This window comes from Idiotropiscis lumnitzeri, chromosome 20 (assembly GCF_059441095.1).
Source record: "Idiotropiscis lumnitzeri isolate Australia: NSW breed Sydney's pygmy pipehorse chromosome 20, RoL_Ilum_1.0, whole genome shotgun sequence".
NCBI classification, from domain to species: domain Eukaryota; kingdom Metazoa; phylum Chordata; class Actinopteri; order Syngnathiformes; family Syngnathidae; genus Idiotropiscis; species Idiotropiscis lumnitzeri.
Genome location: NC_142410.1, coordinates 2,452,814 through 2,473,018, shown reverse-complemented (window position 1 = coordinate 2,473,018; position 20,205 = coordinate 2,452,814). Strand labels below are relative to the sequence as shown.

General features: G+C 39.0%; 1 protein-coding gene across 1 annotated transcript in view; it reads right to left on the bottom strand.

The window, feature by feature from the left end:
* Nucleotides 1-20,205, bottom strand: part of ryr2a (ryanodine receptor 2a (cardiac)) — a 156,175-nt gene that overhangs the window by 52,949 nt on the left and 83,021 nt on the right. Inside the window, exons 53-72 of the mRNA XM_088284276.1 lie at nt 19,344-19,564; nt 18,422-18,512; nt 17,242-17,382; nt 15,772-15,935; nt 15,484-15,562; nt 14,865-14,954; nt 14,263-14,400; nt 13,707-13,784; nt 13,467-13,542; nt 11,305-11,428; nt 7,829-7,941; nt 7,592-7,656; nt 7,369-7,490; nt 7,077-7,126; nt 4,302-4,362; nt 2,710-2,948; nt 1,798-1,879; nt 1,475-1,605; nt 666-793; nt 361-553 (exon numbers count right to left, since the gene is read on the bottom strand). Coding sequence (XP_088140402.1) covers nt 361-553; nt 666-793; nt 1,475-1,605; nt 1,798-1,879; nt 2,710-2,948; nt 4,302-4,362; nt 7,077-7,126; nt 7,369-7,490; nt 7,592-7,656; nt 7,829-7,941; nt 11,305-11,428; nt 13,467-13,542; nt 13,707-13,784; nt 14,263-14,400; nt 14,865-14,954; nt 15,484-15,562; nt 15,772-15,935; nt 17,242-17,382; nt 18,422-18,512; nt 19,344-19,564 — 2,386 coding nt within the window. The remainder of the gene's footprint in view (nt 1-360; nt 554-665; nt 794-1,474; nt 1,606-1,797; nt 1,880-2,709; nt 2,949-4,301; nt 4,363-7,076; nt 7,127-7,368; nt 7,491-7,591; nt 7,657-7,828; nt 7,942-11,304; nt 11,429-13,466; nt 13,543-13,706; nt 13,785-14,262; nt 14,401-14,864; nt 14,955-15,483; nt 15,563-15,771; nt 15,936-17,241; nt 17,383-18,421; nt 18,513-19,343; nt 19,565-20,205) is intronic.

Below are 20,205 nucleotides of genomic sequence, written 5' to 3'. Positions count from 1 at the left end.
TTTGGTGGGGTGGGGTGCATACATAATTTCGGACGTCGGAGCGTATCCTCACATTCGTCAGATGTTAAGGGTTGTAATGTGTCCCGTCACAAGGAACACCAATTTTGCTTCACTCAAACTGGATGCTGCTATTAGCGCCGGTGTTAGTTAATAAGCCATTGTGAGGCTCCTTTGCATAGAGGTGGTCAATTTGTCCGCAAACTATCTGCATAGTAACTTATTTGAATACGTGCAAATATCACCAAAACACATTCTGCTGGACATTTTTTTGGGTTTGATTTTTTTTTTTATTGGTTAGTGCCACGCAGAAGTTACGCACTCCTTTAGTAAACTCGGCTCTCAGTTTGTCATTCGCATTACCTGCTAGTCTTTTCATCCAGGCCCCCTCATCGATCCCTAAATTGTTATAGATGATCTTCAAGATGTTTCCAAGTAATATGTTCATATGTTCGGAGGTCACAGATGTACAGCAGTTGTCGATTTGTTCTGGGTTGTTCTCTGGCCCGTGTTCCCACCAGTGAGACATGTAGCTGCACAAAACTGGTAAAACCACCTGCATAAAAACAAACGTTAAACAAAAACCTGCTAACTGTAGGTTACTGTGGTTTAGTTTTTTTTCAATAAAACATGTTTCATAATCGGTACACTGGATGAGGATGGCATACCTCCATGACATGAGGCATTTGAGTGTATTTCATGCCGGACTCTGCCACCTCAATGATTTCTTCCAGAGACCTCTCCAAATTTGGAATCATTGGGCAAACGTCTACGACCTGGCCCGGCAGACCAAGAGCTGGAATGGAAATTATTCAAATACACGCAACAAAAATATTAATAGTAGAAGAACATTTTATGCCAAACAAAGCACTCTTAAAATACATTAAACAAACTACGGCAAATAGCAGAAGAAAAGGCATTAAATAATGTTCAATCAGGTTTCAGACCAATTAATGTATCATTACAATAATGTTTGCATTCTTCTTTACACAACCAACATATTTTATTAACTAAAACATGATTAAAATGAGTGATTGTGGATGTTTTATTATTCTAATGTATCAAATTTATAAAACAATAACACCATGGCCAGAGGGTGTGGTAAGACTGAACATCCAGGTTGTTCGCACCTCACTCACATGTTTGGATTCTAAACAAACCTGGACGGTGAGCACTGAAAATAGGTTTCACTATCAAATGTCCTATTTCACTAACCTACTATATTGAATTCCAGATTTTTTGTCTTGGGAAAAAATTTGTATTTTCTTCATGGCTATTTTTTCTATATTGGCTTCTTTATATGACATGAAATGGAGATATGAAAAGGAGGACATCCAAAGCACCTCAGAATGTATGTAAAAATCTACATCAACGCACCATAGCACTATGATGACCTCATCTACAGCATGAACTGCAAATGGTTTATACAGTACATCTGAATAAGTGTGTTTGTGTGTTACAGCCAGCAAAATTGTACCATTTCTGTCTTTTGGTCTTTTGGTGTTGTAGATTGAGAAGTTGTTGAAATTATCGATGTGAGGTTCAAGGAAGGCAACCGGGAAGGCTGTTGAGAAAGCAGCCAAACATTTTCCTAATGCTGGGCGATGTCTGGAAAATACAAGGTTCAAATGGAAAATAATCCATTGCTGTGTTATTAGAAATAGTCCAACAAGAGCAAACAAATGACAAAGTTTTGCATGCTTTTTTTTTCCTTTTCATTTTTTTTTGCTTTATGGACTTTCAATAACCGAACAAAAAAAAAGAGCACATGGGCCTGTGAATGAAGCTATATTGACATACCTCTCTACATATATGCTATCATTGGTCCCCAGAAAGTAGAGGCTCTTGAGGATTCTGTAGCAGGAAACCTGGACCTCGTCCACTAATGAAGACAGAATCAAAAATTGAAGAATTCAGACATTCAAAGATATTATAGAGGTATATTCATTATTGTTTATTACCATATTTTTCGGACCACAAGCCACTAGTTCTTTCCTAGATTTTGAACCATGGGGCTAATACAAAGGTGCATCTTTTCTGTGGATTTTTCTTTCACCGGTAGGGGCGCTCTTTAGTTCAGAAAATATGCTAAATAAATCTCTATTTTTTTCTCTTGGGTCTGTTCTGTTTTAATAGCAAAGTTGTTGCGTGTTAAAAGGGACTGTTTTAAGAATTTGTACCTTCATGTGCATTCACAGTGCAAAATCGTTCTGTACATGCTGTAAACAACAATTTTTTTTTCAACATAGAAAACTGCGTCCTGTAGCCTGGTGCGGCTTGTATATCTTCTTCCCAAAAATAGTTGCTGCGGCTTATATATAGGTGCACCTTATAGTATAGTAAATATGAAAATTGAATGGATTTGTAGACTTGAAAATGGCTCCCATTATTGATTGATCTAAGCTTCAGGCTATGGCCAGTGTTTTTATATATATATATATATATAATATATAATACACCCTGAAGTGGCTGCCATCCAATTCATTCAATCCATTCACGCTCACAATCATACCCAGGGGCAATTTATAGTGCCCAATCAACCTGCCATGCATGTTTTTGGAATGTGGGAGGAAACCGGAGTACCCGGAGGAAACACACGCAGGCACGGGGAGAACATGCAAACTCCACACAAGAAGGCCGGAGCCGATATCGAGCCATCGTGCTAACCAGTCGTCCACGGCCCTATATAAACAAAAACATGCATATACGCACATATTAGATCTTCTCCAAAATTATTCTTTCCAATGTGTTCAAACAAGGAAGACAGGATCGGCAGCAATCCAAAGGTGGTATAGTTGATTATCTGAGGGACCCCTCTGGGCTGTTCCTTGCTGTGCGTAAATTGCCCAAGCTTCAAGTTCTCTTGAGTCTTCTCCAAAGCTTCGGCTGCACTGTCGAAATAGGACTGTAGTGCTGTCTTGACTGACTCCAAGCCAGTCTTCATTACTGTCCTAATATGGGATGATCAAAGTAGCGCGTAATTGTGAAGAGGAACAAAAATGATGTTTGGAAAATTTTAAGCAAATATAAATCTAAAAAGTGTGGTGAGCATTTACATTCAGCCCCTGTACTATTATACAAATAATCAATCACCTTCAGAAGTCATCTAATTCGGAAATAGTCCACTTGTGTATAATTCACTCTCAGTATAAGTACACATGCTCTGTGAAGAAATTACAGAGATTTTTGTGGTACACACCGATAGGGATCAGGGGGAGTGTGGCCGCCGACTGCCAGCCGTCATGCGCCCAAATGTAATAAATTGTCGACATGGGGGGAGAGGGTGTCGTCTGGCGGACGTACAAACGTTAATTGGCAATGAGGGTGGATGGTGGCCATCACGCAGTTCGATCGGCCCAGAAATAGACTGGGTGTTTGGGTAAAGCAACACATATTCCTGTAAATCCAGATGGCCATCACACCCTGATTGCTGGCTTCAGGCTGAAAACTCCAATGTCGCAATTTGGTAAATTTTGTATTGGTTCGCAAATTCGTACTGTTGGTCAGTCCACACACGTGGATGTTATTTTTACATATTACAATGATCAACACATTTTTATTCATCCATCCATCATCTGTACCGCTTCTCCTCATTAGGGTCGCGGGGGGTGCTGTATCCTGTTCCCCGAGACCCGCCGTCCTTCCTGTTTTCCATCTCTCTCTGCTGCAACACATCTGCTTCAAATGATCAGGATCATTATCTAGCTTTTTATTATTATTATCTGATCCTTTGAATCAGGTGTGTAGCAACAGGAAGAGATGAAAAACAGGCAGGACACTAGCCCTGTAGGTACAGGATTGAGGACCCCTGCTCAAGCACATCAGATTTTCATAACAAGAATAGTGAATTTAACAGTAATATATTTAGCAATAAATACAAATTCAGCGGTAAATGAAGCTGTCAGAGCTGTAAATTACAACGCATGGTAAAATCCGTGTGGGCAAGCTTTTATAAGTCAAACTTGAAAAAATAAATTAGATCAAAAACCTGATGAGCTCGCAAAAACATAAAGACATTTTATAAATCAGCATCAAAAATATGTTTAGGGACACATAAAGCCATCTGATTAAAATTTCTTATTGACCAGTGATGATTTTGGAGGGAAAAGGATTCCTCCAGAGGCCAGCGATATACCAAAATATATTAAAATAGTATAAGACCACTGCATTGAAAGGTGGCCCTGGGAAGTATTGACGCCAAGGGGCTAAATACATATGCACACCAGATTTTTTAGTTTTTATTTGACAAAAATGCTGTGTGACATACTGACACAAATTTATGACAAAATAATTTTTTCCATTACCTGGCATCCAGGCTTTGCCCCAGTATCTGCAAACAGTTTACTATGGATGTGGCATTATTACCTAAGATAGGAAATGAGAAATCAGAAAAGAAAAAAAAAAAAAGAAATGAAGAAAATGTCAAAGAATTTGAGAAGACAGCCACAGAGCACAAGACAAATATAAGCGGTTGAGAAGTGAAAGGTGGGAGGAGTTTAAGAAATTTCCTTCATATACATTACGTGCGTTAACAATAAAAATAGATAAATAAATCCACATTTGACAGCAGGGCATCACATTCAAAGTTAAGAAAAAAAACATGTTTGTGAATTAATAATAAATTGGTAAGGTGCAAATAAAATGATTCAAGTTCTTTCTACTTTTAAAAGTATTACAAAAAAAAACTATAAGCAGTTTACATGGTACCAATAAAGCAAGTGGTGCAAAAGCCCTCTTAGCTGGTCCATCCATCCATCCATCCATCCATCCATCCATCTTGTGCATATTCAGAGGGAGGTCAAGGGGGCAGTAGCCTAATCGGAGTAGCCTTGACACTTCCTTCTCACCAGCCACTTTATCCAGCTCATCCAAAGAAATTCCAATCCCTCACAAGGCTAGCCAGGAGAAAAACATTGATCTCACCATTTTCTCTTGGCTTTTCCTCGCTGGCTCCTCCCATAAAGAATCTCATGGGAGGCGTCAAGGAGCAGGTCTAACCAGATAACCCAGGCACCACATTTAGCTCCTCCCGATATGGTGGAGCAGCGATTCTACTCTGACCGCCACCCAGATGAGTTCCTCACTCCATCTCAAAGATAATTGCATCCATGATCATGTTCTTTCAGTCATGACGATAGGTGAGGGTGGGAATATAGATCAACTGTTAAATCGATCCACCATGATAGACTGATGCAGAGTCCGAACAAGACACCAAGATTATTTATTTTAAAAGTGATGCATGCAACGCAACTCATATAACAGAAAGTCCCGTCATTTTCTAAAATTTCTATCTAGCTTTCATCTTTCAGCTCATTAAAAGCGCACTAAAATATTCCTGTTCTTTTTTTTTTTTTTGACTCGAGTAAAAAGCTTGTTTTCTCTACAACTACTGTATCTCTACTTTTCGATAGTACTGCTGTGCCTTGTAGACCAGAGAGCATTTTTGTGATCCTCTGGTCAGCACCCACAGTCATACATTAATTTAAAAAATAAATAAATAAAAAATTATATTGTTCATTGTAAATCAACGACAAACTAACCCTAACCCTAACCCTAATTTAGGGGATATTAAACCTTTTACTAATTTCCCAATCTACTGTTCATCAACTATAAGTCAAGAAAACATATATAAATAATTGTGAATAATTGTGATTCTTAGTTTCTTTCAGTCCAGTGGCTTCTTCAATGTCTCATTTTAAATAAGAAATCTATTCAACTCGTATAATTTGATTCATGCGAGAACCCTCCAAAACTATTGTTTTGTTAACTTGGTACATTTCAAAACCTGCAAACATTGGGCATGAAGACCACCTAAAGAATTTTTTACTTTTTTCCACTCTGTGCCCATCTCATCAAATAATCCATCTCAAAGTCACAACACTTTATGACTTGCACCCTGCAAGAACCATGACAAAGTCAGGTAAAATCCTCTTGGACCCTCCACATCCTGGTCACCACCTCTTACAGCTCCTTCCCTTAGGTAGGTGCTATCAAACTTCGGACACTAAAACCAGCTGACATTACAAAAACTTCTTCTCTCTTTCCATTAAGTCCCTAAACTGCTGACCAAAAATTCCTGGCATGTTGTAAATGTTGTTGATTAATATTTCACACTACATTATACTTCATAGCGCGTAATTAATTACAGAATTACGGAACTATTGGTCACTTTGAATTGTGTGATGATTCATTGTCATTGTATTGTAATTAGTAAAATACTTATTTTTGCTCGATGTCTCGACGCATCATTTGCACAGCTGTCATTGTTCGGTGTAAAAGCATTAATGGTAGCATTAAAGGAACAGTATGTCTGTTCATCCTGAAAAATTTATGCATGTGCTGAATGTCTCTCCTCGCTTTCTCTGTGCGGACTCGGGAGGCGGTGAGCACGGGAGCACCTTTCTGTGTCCCCCTTAAGTCCCACTTAGGGAAGATAGACAAATTCAAACATATTAGCTGTACATCTTTAACACATCATCTCAGAACAAAACACCCTGCTTAAGTTAACACGGGGTCTTGCAAACCAACACAGCTGGAGTGTGCTGCTTGTGAGAATAACTAAATGTACTGTATACGTTTTGAGGATTGTTCATAAGAAAAATTCCTGCAAAGATGCCTCCACTGACTCAAAGAAAGCTATTAGAACAGTTTTTGATTCAAAATACACTTCATATTTGGTGATTATACATTAATTCCAAGATATTATTCAAGTAAATACCTGTTACAAGCTTCACAAAAAATATGATCAAAAATGTGATTAATCGCAATTAATTAGAGAGAGAGAGAGATAATTATAGCTCATTTTTCACCTCACATTCTCTTTTAAAGAACATTCTCTTTAAAAGCCTCACACGAATGCGTATGCGCACACACATACACACTTACACAGACGTTGGTGTAGGACATTACTCTGCAAGTGGTCGCTAAAAATGCTTTCCACATTCATTAATCAAACTTTACTGGATTCATGCAAATCCAAATTTAGTGCTGGCTTTTTTTTTAAACAAAGAGGGGTGGGGTTGTATGGGAGTTTGAGCTCGTGATTAAAAGTGCAAGCAATAGCCAGAAACCATTCTTACCAAATAAGGATATCCTATTTCTGACAAGTACTCCCAGTTTGCAGAAAAGACTAGAAAAAAAATAAATAAATTGAGGAGGAAGAGGCAGGGAGGGAAGAAGAAAAAAATGAAAAAACAGTTATGAGACACCCAAGAAGAAAAAAGACAAAGGAGAATGAGAAACAAATCCCGGGGACAAACAGTTGCCATTTCCAGCATCCAGACAATGTCTAGTTGAAATTTCAAGCACCGGTATGGGAATTCGGCAAATCCTGTCACTGCTATCTCTCCCAGTATTGTTTGTCACAATCACCTTGTTACCATCTCTTTCTCCTTGTTGGAGGCATGACCGCCACTGCTTATGGGATGGATGGACGTGGATAAGAAGTACAGCCGATGGTTTTTGAAGTACTGATCCACCAATGGCAGGACGACCTGTGGATTAAATTGACAACTGCGAGAAGTGTAGAAACAAATCCTCGCCAGTGAACTATTTTTTTTTGGGGGTGTTGAAAGCAATGCTGCTGAATTCTCACCTTCCCAAAAAACTTCATCTGCTGTTCATGAGGACTCTTTACTCCCTTTTGTCTTGTTCCAATGTCTAGAGAGGGAATAACTGACTAAAATGGGTACAACTGACTGCACATTTTTTCCCCTTCTTTTTCAATGTACTACTTTGTGAACTCGACTTTACCGAATAAAGCATTTTCAAGAAGACTTGGATGATGCTTTTGTAAAGTAGCTGTTATGGAATTAAGATTGAAGGATCTCACCAAACTTCATGTGCTCGTGGGCCTGGTCGACGTATTTGATGAGTTGCTGAAGGAAAGTGTAGGCAAATCGTTTCTCTATGGCTGGTGAGTCCAACTCGTGCGACTTTACACCTCTGAAAACATTAAAGTCTCATTACAGATATTTTTTTGTCATGAATTTCAGCAGAAAGATAAAGTCTAGCCAGTTTTATGAAGGGTGGCAAAGTACCAGGGTTAGTTCGGGAATTTTAATTAATAATTCATTAATTAATTAATAGATCATTTTTAGTTTTGACTTTTGGTTGTTAAATGTAGTTTGTTTTAATTAGTTTTCAGGATGGCTTTGTTAGTTTTTATTCGATTTAGTTTGTCAAAAGCACTTTCAGTTTAGTTTTAGTATTAGTTTTGAAGAGATTGTGTCACGATCCGTCTGTTGTGGTTGCAGAGAGTGGGCGTGGTCCGACGGCACCCGCTCCTGGAATCGGCCACGAGCGGGACGCACTCACGAACGCCACAGCTGCCTCTGATCAAGACATTGATTGCGGACTATTTAAGCCACCGACGCGGTCAGACCCGCGTCGGATTATTATCCTGCGTTGCTCATGTTATTGCTTCTTGCTCATGCTCACAGCTCTTGTTCTTGTTGCGATTGATTCCGTGTGTTGTTCTTGCGTACTTTGTGTTTATTATTTTACATTCTAGCTACTTTTCGGCTCGCCTTTTGTAATCGTCGTGTTTGGATTTGTCTTCACCCTTTTGTGGTAAGCGATTGCTCGTTTTTTCGGTTCCTTGCTTTGCAAGTGCCTTTTGTTACTTCGTGATTCATTTCCTGGTGTGACTCGGTCCTCCAGCGTTTTTCGTTTCGCCCCTCCCGGCGGTTGTAATCATAGAACCCTAGTAGAATATAAATTGATAAGAGAATACTCCCTAGTGATTATTGTAACCTGCTTGACGGTCTAAATAAATACCTTGTCTAAAATCACTTCCTGAGTCTGCGCTTAAGAATCCACCCTTCACCGCTTTCCAGCCCCGGATGGGAAGCGGTCCTGACAGATTGGTGCTTTGGTTGTGTGTTAGATTACAAAAACACCGTGATTAGTATTCTATAGTCAAAATTCAACAAAAACATGTTTTTTTAAAACATTTTATTAATATCGGGTACAGTTTCACAGTCCACAGACTTTGAATTACAATGAGTGCTGTTAGGGGTGCTTTTCCAGAGCCGCTGGAAAAGCAATGTCTGGACTCTATAAGCGCAGGCTGAGAGAAGTGAGGTTCGTAACAAAGGTGTTTATTATTACAACAAAAATCATATACAAACTACAGTGAACCCTCGCTACTTAGCGCTTCACCTTTCGCGGCTTCAGTGCTTCGCGGGTCTAAAAAATATTCGGGGGCATCGTAGTTTCGCAGAGCGGCACGAGGGGGCACTGGAGCGGTTAGACGGCCGGCGTGCGCCGAAGAGGAGAGTGGACGAAGAAGAGAGTGGACGAAGAAGAGCACATTCCCCCGGGCACGATTTGGGGCGACGTTTCGCGCGATTCGGACCGTACCAGAGCTCCAGCCGGCGTGCGTGGCAGTTAAGCCGTAGAGGAACACCTTCCCCGGGCACGGGCGGTGCCAAGCGGCCCCTAAGTTTAACCGAATGGAATCTCCGGGGGAGGAGGGCGGGCGTGTGTCACAGTTAAGCCGAATAGGAGCACCTTCCGCCCGGGCACGAGCGCGGCGACATTTCGCTTCACTCGGGACCGTGCGAGAGCTCCGGAGGAGACCGGCCGGCGTGCGTGGCAGTTAAGCCGAAGAGGAACAACTTCCGCCCGGGCATGAGCGGAGCGCGAGGCTGTCAGTTATGAATGAATAAATAAATAAATGAAGAATGCCAGCTTTCATTTCACAGGGCACACCGGACGGCGTACCAGCAGGTAAAAGTCGAAGTAATTAAATAAATACAAAAAGAAGTAATTGAATAAATACAAAAATAATGGCTGGGGAATAAAAAAATAAATTTTAATAATAATTTGTTTTGTTTTCTTGTTATAACATGAATTTTACTCTCTCTCTACCCATATATATATATATAATGTTTTTTTTTTAAGCCTTTTTTAAGGTGCGCCGCTACTTCGCGGATTTTCAGTTTTCGCGGGTGGTCTCGGTCCCCATTAACCGCGATAACCGAGGGTTCACTGTATATCTACATATATAATCAACGCGATACCGAAAAAGTGCAACACAAATCGCTGATGGCCAACTCACACCAGGAAAATAACGACGGAACAAAAAACACTTGCAAAAGGCAAGGAACAAAACAGAACGAAAATCGCTTACCACAAAAGGGCAAGGAAAGCCAATTGACGAGCGAACACGACAGAGAAGGACAAAGGCTGAGAGCGGAGTCAATAACCAGAAACGAGATCGAGAAATACGTAAGGCAAACAATGCGAAATCGAGAATCACCACTTGGGCCATGAATGTGAGCAAAGGGAATAATCCGACGCTGAGTGGTCAGCGCGGCGCGTTTAAATAGCGAGGTAATCAATGGTGACAATGAGTAACAGGTGGCAGGTGGGCGCGTCTCTCCAGCCATGACGACAAAACAGGAACAGGTGCTGGAAGGAAACGCCCCCACGTCAGCTGAGCAGACAATAACAAAAAACAAGGCATGACAAGAACGGACCATGACAAGTGCAGTGCATGATGCCTCTTCTTAAGTTAGATGCGTGTATACATGCACACTAAATAGATGCCATCTTGGATTTGTGTATTGAATTCTTGTTTAGAAGTATTGAATCAAGTTGCACAGTGAAGTATTTTTTGTATACTGTGTAAATTTATTTAATATTTGAAACCAAAAGCACTTTTTACCAAGCATTGCATTTCGGGGTGTGAGCAGGTGAACCATTCGACCCAATACACATGCAAACTCGTCTCATTGGAGCGATGTCATTTGCTGGCTCTTTTTTATTTGCTGCTGCTTGATGACAACATTGCTGTGTGACATACGTTATGAAGACTACAAATCCCAGAACACTGTTCGCCTTTTTTATTTATTTATTTATTTATTTTAATACAGCTGTGCAGTAATATTGAAATAAATACATTTTAAGTCAACTCCGAAGGCTCGTATATTCAATTAACTGCCAAAGACGGAAACAAAGGACATTCTCACTATAGTAATAGTTAGTTTTAGTTTGTTTTATAACAGTAAAATGTGGTTTGTTAGTTTTTTTTAAAAAACATTTTCAATTATATTTCATTTCGTTAACGAAAATGTGTTTCCAATTTTAGTTTCTCATTTTGTTAATTTTTAATAACTAAAATAACCTTGCACAGTATTCAAGGCAAATGTTATTTTATTTCGCATATATCTTGCATATATTTATATATGCTATCTCAAAAGCCATCAGATAATAAGAATAAAACAAAGTCTAACGAATAATAAGTCCCCATAATGGAGTTTGAATAGCAACTTTCGGATGTGGATATAAAACATTTCCTACCTTGACACAGTGTAACCATTGATCTGGAGGAACTTGAGGATATCTTGTGCTTTTTGTCTGTCTTTTAATTTCTCTTTGGCAGTCAGCGTGTCAAAGGGTACCAATAATGGGTGATTTCCTCCTCCTGCCATGCAGAGACAACAAGTAAGATATGTATCAGTGAAAAAACGTGGATGCTAACCTGCAGAACTTCACTTCCATAACAATTTATCCAAATTTAAATATTTTTTACATTTTGTTAAAGAACATTACCACATGATGGTTATTGTGGCGTATCAAGTACAGTAATAGGATAAAAACAATTACACATACTTCAAATGCACAACACAATCAGTTCTGTAGTAATAAATTATGGCTTCTGTATTTGTTTTTGTAAATTATTTAATGCAGCAACTTTGTAATGGTGCAGGTGATTGCAGCCAAAACAAAGTTTAGGATATTTCAATGTGCCCTCATCAATAATATCCACATCTCAGCATTATTTAGCCTTGACGATTCTGTTTTCAAAAGTGGTAAACAAAGCAAGTCTCTTAAATCAAGAGCTCAAAAGTCAAAATGAAAGTGACTCTATTTTTAACATTGTTGATAGATGGCTTATATAGATGAAGCACGGGCAAAAGTTTGTGGAATGTAATTATTGTACTACAAATATCTTCTTCTGCATGCATTTGTAATTTTCTTGTGTCCACTATTGCTGATGAAACGATTTCCACTTTGGGCACAAATCAAGGTGATCTTGTAGCTTATCAAAATATTTCTTATATGAATGTACTTTTTGATAGGCCCGTCCTCTCGGCAGATACAATAAAATACAACTTTATTTATCTAACACATTTCAATAGAAGTATCATAAAGAAAACTGTAAAGAGCACTGGGAGCCAGCGAAGAGAGGCCAAGATTGGGATTATGTGATTTGTCCTCAAGTTAAAAGATGAGCAGAAGCATTTTGCACTAGTTGGAGGCACTTGAGGGACTATCTATCACCCAAACACTTATTTCGGTGTTTGATATCTCCATGTCCATCACAATAGCACACCCATTCGTGCTGTGTTGACGTTGGATGTTAAGTGAATTTGTAGCTCAGCATTGTGTTTTGCAATGTTAGCTAGCCAGTTGTAGCTCACAGTAATCACCAAGCATTCGCCGATCCGACCAGTGGAAAGCATCAAGGGTGAGCAAGCGCACATTTTTACACATTTAGAGGCCATATTGGATTTAAAAAAAGCTTTAAAATGTGCCGAATTTAAAAAGGTAAGTGCATTGCATATTCAAGTTGCAGCCGGTCATTTTAAAAACGGTCATGTAAAATGTGGCCAAAGGCCGGGAAAATTTTAACCCTAATATTTCTGGCCTATTTGAACAGCAAATGAGCAAAAAAAATTTTTAAAATCAAGGAGAGAAGTTTTGAGACATCAAAAGCCCAGACATAAATAATTCCTCCCAGATTGGCGCACACACAATTTTTGTTTTTAATTCTTCCCCCATTTTTCCTTCAATTTTGGTGCTTTTCCATCCTGTACTCACCTGACGAGTGTTTATCCGTGAAACCGCCTTCCATCACTGGCTTTAGCTATCGATCAAAGCCAAACTTAAAAGGAGGAACGTGGTTGGTTGAACTGAGCGTTGCATGCATCACAAGCGTGGCAATGTCACGATTATTCATACCCCAATGTCATGGCATTTGGGGATAAATGTTATTTGCAATTTAGCACACAGTTGTTGTCTTCGCGTTAATGAACACAATAATCTGCCACTGAAGTTTAACTTTGTGCCGCGACCCTTTTTTCTCACCACTGATACGAATCTTTTAAAACTTGCAGTGATTGGGGTGAGTCTCAAGATCGTTAGCTCTCGGTAAAATGTTTGGGAGCTTCCACTGATCATGAGTGAGGATTATCTGAGTCACCAGGAGAAAAACGCCGCAACTGCAGCGTGTTGTCAAACATAGATCACAATTATCCATAAAACATTTTTACTTGTTTTCAATCTGTTTGAGCAACGTGACCCATATTTTATTTTTCAATATGCGGAACATCACAAAGTCGCGTTCAGTGGTATCCGTAACAAAATACTATCCATACCAGTTGGCAGCTCTGAATGCATTGTACATAATATTTAAAAAATAATCTTGCTTAAAACCCATTATATTTTCTATACCACACCTTTAGCTTCTAGGTCAATTTTCTTTTTTCTGGCCCAGATGTTATGATAGTTCTCTGCGAGCAGCTCTGCCATTGACTGCAAAACACAACATGTGACTGTTATATAGCATATGTTCATTTCCAGAACAGATTCAGCACGTTATCAGTACGCTTTCTTGTGGCAGTGTGCACTCATGTCATGGTTTAACAAAAAGTTCAGAGGAATTGAATTAATCAGTTTTTAGAATATATATTTAATACCTGCGTGTCTCTGGACAGTGTAACATTGCTCATATCAATGGGTCTCGGATTGAAACACTGAGCTCCTTCGAAGGACAGCTGAAGAACACATGATTATTATGAACAACATTGACTGATTGACACATTTCATTAATGAGTTTTTCAGTGTTCTTGAAGCCACACTAAACAATCAGTCAGAGAAACACATGACTGCTTTCACAAAGCAGCAAATAGGCTCAGCTAATGTTAACGTGTGTGTGCATTTTGTTGTTTCAAGTGGATCCGCAATTCTTTATGCAAAACCACCAATGTGTGACCAGCAGGTCACCAAAAAATGAATCTGTACAGCCTGCTGAAACACTGACAATCCTTTTTTAATTGATCAAGAATATCTTATAAAAGCACGGAACTGAGAGTAAGACTAAGATAAAGCCAACGTAAGAATGTCACCTCAAATTGTACGGTGCGTAATTTCTATACTATAGGATAAGATAATATAGATACAGTAAGTTATAGCCATCAAATAAATTTTTTTGATCCGATGGAAATGTCCTGGAAAATTCCAGAAAATGTATACCTGGCTGGCCAGCGATATTCTCCTCGATTTGTTATGCAGAGTGGCAGGGTCACTCTCTCGTACCCTGTTTATGCTCCATCCCCAACAAAGCATGGTTTTTAGTGACTCTCTGATTGGCCAACAGTATGACTCTTTATCCTAAAGGAAATAAATAATCCAATATGAGACAAAAAAAAAAAAGAAATATGCAGTAATTCCACTTTGAAAAAATAATTTAATGTTCCATCCAGTGTTGCCAATTTAGTGACTGTATATTTGGTGACTATTCCGACCACTAGCTACTATTTTTCAGAACAAAACACTTTTATATTTAGCATCTATGAACTCGCACCCCGAATACTGAACAACTTGGTGCGCAATACTCAGAGCCCAAACTTTATGTTTAACAAGGAATTAAAGCAATGACCGTATTCATAACATACCTTATTACTATTGAATTGAAAAAAAACGAACTAAATATTTTAGATAATTCTCAGGATTTTATTTACATCACATACATAGAGTGTGAACATATGATTTTGAATGTTGTTATACACTGTCTTTGCACTGCCAGTGGAATGTCCCTCCAAGTTTAAAAAAAAAACAAAAAAACACTGACTTACCTTATCAGAGAGTGCTTTAAAAGGCTTCAATAAATTGTGGCTTCTGGATATTTCACATGCATTTTCCCCATATGACCAGCCATTGGAAAACTGAAAAAAATAACAATAAAAAAAATTTATAAAGGATAAGTCAAAACATCAAAATATTTCAGTATTGACTTAAATTGATTGTTTAAGTTTATATATATTAGAGCTGTTTGCTTCAAAAAAATAATTTGCATATCTTGCAAAGCCAAATTTAAACACTCTTCCATATTAGCTGTACATCTTTAGCACATCATCCCAGAACAAAACACTGTGCTCAAGTTAACACTGGGCCTTGCAAACCAACACTGCTGGAGTGTGCTGCTTACATGCTTACAACTCAATGTACTGTATACGTTTTGAGAATTGTATGAAGAAAAATCCCTGTAAAGATGACTCCATTTAGAGCGTATTCAACGATCAAAGGAAGTTATTAGAATGGTCTTGTATTTAAAATACACTTCATATTTGGTGAATTTACATTATTTCCAAGCTATTATTCAAGTAAAAATCTGTTTCCTCTTGGGTTTAAATAATATATATATATATATATATATATATATATATATATATATATATATATATATATAGTTACCTTTTCGAAACACCACTTCTCATGGTTATGCTCTGCATATCTTGCAATGAAACTGTCCAATTTTTCTGGTACAGTCACACTATAAAAGACAAAAAAAAGCAATAGTGAAAATAAGCTGCAGGGTCTAAGTATGTGAAATGGAAAAGGGTCCTTTTTTTAACATGCATAGTAAAAACATTACATAGTTTTGGAGTAAGTTCAGCAATGTTAAGAATACTGGATATCATTCTCAAAAACAGCACATTTGACAGTCATTGGAAACTATGAAAATAAATACTAAATACATACTTGGCAGTGTCGGCAGGCTGTGGAGTGAAGTTTCCTTCAGAGTCCATAGATGATTGCTTGTCCATCATGGCCATGTAGTTCGACTCCATATAATCGGGGGGAAGTGCTCCTCCCACTGCGCTAAGGCATGTCAAAGCAACCTTAAACAGCTCCTGGTCATATGGCTAACAAACAAAGACACACGTAACATAATTTATGGTGTAAATGCTAATATTATTCACGTCCATGCTTTTGGTAAAGCAATGTAGCAGCGAATTGTTGAGATCTGGCATTAAACGTTTCAATTGACCGGATGTTTGGGGGGTAACTAAAAAAAAACACAGTGATGTATTTGGGTTTTCTGACAAGGGTCAGTCCTCCCTCACCAGATAAGTAATGAGCGCCTTCATTCCATCAGTGGCTATGTTGTTCATTCACTATTTACTTAGTTTTGTCACCTTACTGTGCCCTCTGTTTGCCTTAGAACTTTCATCTGCAGTGATACCTAACTCTACAACTCACTGCCTTCTTCAATCTGTAACAATGACTCATTGTTCTTAATAAAACCAGGCTAACATCTCATTTGTTAAGACTACTTAAATTCTGCCCTGAATCTCCAAGTCTTCAATTATGTATATGTTTTAGGTTTGTATGCATCCATATTTACACGCATCTCAAATATTTCTGAAAGAAATTGCAATCATCGGTAGGTTCAGTGGCGGAAGGTCAAGGCCTTCTGGGCCTTCTCTGCTGGCCTAACATAATGAAGAAATCATGACCATAGTCTTAACATTGATGACATATTATATCCTAGTGTTGAATTTTTGTTTAGAGTTTTTATCCAATCAGAATTCAGATAGCTCGTGTTGCCAGGCACATTTCATGATAAGAGTAGCATGCCCTATTTGTCCGAGGCCTTCAGATACAATCGTGTGGGCAACTCTTCTGTGACTCGAGGGGGCTTTTACCAATGATAGACAGTTACGATAGCCAATCAGATCATGAGTTGATGACAGTAAGGCCTTGCTGCTGGCCTTACGTTGAAGGTGATTATCGCGTCTTGTGATTGGATACTCACTTGTGAGGGGGCAGCGCTATGCTGAATCAACACACCAGAGAGTCGTAACTGGCGACCGTTCGAAAATCAGAAATATATTGTAGATTTTTTCAAACCACAATGGCTGAAGGAGGGAAAAGTGTGGATTTAATTGCAGATACACTTGCGACGCCATTTTCAAGTCCGACCTTTCAAGAGAAGCTAGGTTGTCCAACACTCGCTCAGTAGTGCGTAAGTGTCTTTCTGTTCATTATTTCTCCAGCCGTTGTGTCGTAAATGATGGCAATATGATGGGGGCTTATTCAAGTCTAAGTAGAACTTCACTGAAGGCCGATGAAATTTAACGCCTATGAAATGCACGACCCGCCACTGAGTAGGTTAAATTAAATTGTGCTTATTTTTTTACTCGTACATTAGCCTACAATGATGCTTACCTTTTGAGAGAGAGCATCAAATATTCCCCAGAATAATTTCCTCGAAAGGTGAAGTTCTTCATCAGACGATGCACCAAAACTGCCCCAGCCTCCAGTCAGGCAGTAGTACTTCCAACAACGCTCGAAGTGATTGGTCAAAAGCTGTTGAAAGTAAAAAATAATAGCCATCCTTCATGGTGTCTTACAACTAATTGCCAAGTCTAAATTCATGGCAAGTGACACAGGGAGTACAGTTCACTGTAAAAGTTGCTTTGCACTCATAATTTGAGATGTGATGTTGTGTGGGATTAAAATTGCTTTTCAATGTAAACGTTGAAAAACTGAATGACGCATATGCCTCACGATCTCTTTGTAGACGTGCTGCACGTCTGGCCCACATAAATGGGGAAACTCATAGTAGTTGCAATTTGGGTTACAAATACTGTATATATTTTGTGACACCAGTTTTGTCACAAACATCTTTTATTCCATTATCTGCGATGGAGGCAACAGCTCATGATATAGTATAATTACTGGAGCCATTACACAGATCCTGCACCTAGAGCAGGGGTGTCAAACTCATTTTTGTGGACGGGCCACATCGTAGTTCTGGTTTCCCTCAGAGGGCCGTTCTGACTGTGAACCCATATAAACGTATGATCACCTTACGTTATCACATACACACAACAAAGCCAGTCAGTCATTTGTTTCTTCAACAATTCTTAAAATGGCAATATCGGATATCTCAATGTTGTTAAAAGTGAAGAAAATGTGCTAGAAACAGGAAGTTGACGCACATGATTTGCCCATTGCGGGCAACATAAAATGAGGTTGCGGGCCAGATCTGGCCCCTGAGCCTTGAGTTTGACACCTGTGACCTAGAGGCTCTTATCACTGAAGATTTAAATCAGTGCACTTAGGACTGGGCTGTTCATTATCGCTAGTATGTCCACTACACAACACGTGACAATAGAACACTGGAGTTGACATATGCAAACACCTGGGAAGCATACAGTTCTCCATCCCTGCCTCAACTTGGTTTATCAGACCTTCAAAGGCTGCAAAAAATGTTGTTTATAAATTTTCCATCCATTGTTACAGAAAATATCTTAAAAAGGTCGTCTGAGGTCAAACTGAATTTACTGTAAGACAATAATGGGTGTTGAAATAAAATATATGAATCGATTCCTGCATGACAAACCTTCAAAGGCATCTTGGTATGTTCATTAAGCAAGGGAATGTTAAACACGAGCCTCCTCAATAGGTGCTGCATCATTGAAGGCCTCAGTTTACTGCAAAAAATAGAAGCAGAAAACAACAACAGTGAGACTCATTTACTGACAATCTTCAAACACATTTGTTCAACTCACACACCTTTAAAGAACAATGTGGTCAGTGTTTTATCATGATGTCCAATACAGTATATAAATAATAATGAGATATTTTTTATTTTTTTTAAATCGCCATGCGCTATTTGGTGGTAGTTAAGCCACAGACTCAAGTGTGGGAGGAGTTCTGTGATGACATCCGCCTGCAGTTCCTAAAGGATCTGAATGTTATGGGGCTGAGTTGACACACCCCTACAACATAACGTGGACATTGGGGACAACGCTGCTGGATTTCCAGACGGGCGTGGTTGTCCCCATTTTTCAGAAGTGAGACTGAAGGGGGTGTTCCAACTACAGGGGATCACTCAAGTCTGCCAAGTTTGTCAGGAAGTCGAAGTTCGGATTCAGATTGAGCAGGGTGGTATTCATCTGGACCGTGGAACAGTGGTCCATTCTATACCCTCAGCAGAGTCCTCAAAGGAGACGGACCAACCAGTCCACATGTGCTTTGAGGACTTGGAGAAGGCATTCAACCATGCCCCTTGATTCCCGTACAACCCATGTCAGAGTTTAGTCCGCATTCAGGCATAAGATCCTGCCCGAAGTGAACTTGAACTTACCCAAGTATTTTGGGGACTTGTTCACGAGTGAGCTTACTATCTACTTTTGTGTGTCTTTTGGAATAAAAAAATCTTGTATAAAGCTAATACTTGCCGGTTAACATAAAAATTTAGATAAGTTCAGCAAAACTGTCATGTTAAAATACCGTTTGAGAACTGGGAAATGTCCTCTTACCCACAAACTGCAAGAAGACACTCTTCAATAGAATCCCTCTGTGCTTTGGTAAGGCAGCAGCCTTTCGACAAACGGTAAACCGTGTGAAGGAGGGAATCGATCAGTGACGCAAATGGCTCTGTCCCCGCAAACAGTGGTGCACATTTTGTCAGCAGTGGTAATACTGCTGTGCACAGATACCTATTCAGGGCAAGAGCCATATCTGTGGCACTAAGAGCTGCCTAACAAAGATAAACGTGGAAGAAAAAGGGGAGAATTATTAACATCACAAAGAGGCATAATCATGAAATGACGAATGAATGAAAATTACAACATACTAAAAGTAAAAGTTCTCCTAAGTGCAGTATATACACTTTACTGTGTTCCATAATTATGAGGCATTTGCTTTTTTGTACACGTTCTAATATAGTCAATGCGATTTACTGTAAATAAAATTGTATTGTAAAAAAAAGTTCATCTGAAATTACAAAGTAGTTAAATTGACCGTAAATACAGATTTATACATGACGAAAAGCCTTCGACGTTTACTGCATTGAGGGGCTCTTGACACTCCAGGAACACGAGCATCTTTTTTTATGACTAAGGACAGAAGGAAGATGACGGAAAGGTGACCGGGTCGCGGACGGAGGATGACCCGGCAAAATAGAATAAGGTGGCCCTCTCTGGTTGATTAATACTACGCATCTGCCTGACAGAAACTCGACTAGAAAGGAAGAACTTACTTTACCTGTATGAATAAAATGCATAAAATTTTACATGCTTAATAATTGGGAACACAGTATAATTCCCAAATAAATAATTTTTATATCTTTCTGAAATCATTTACTATATAATAAAGTTGAAAATCTACAAATCAACAACA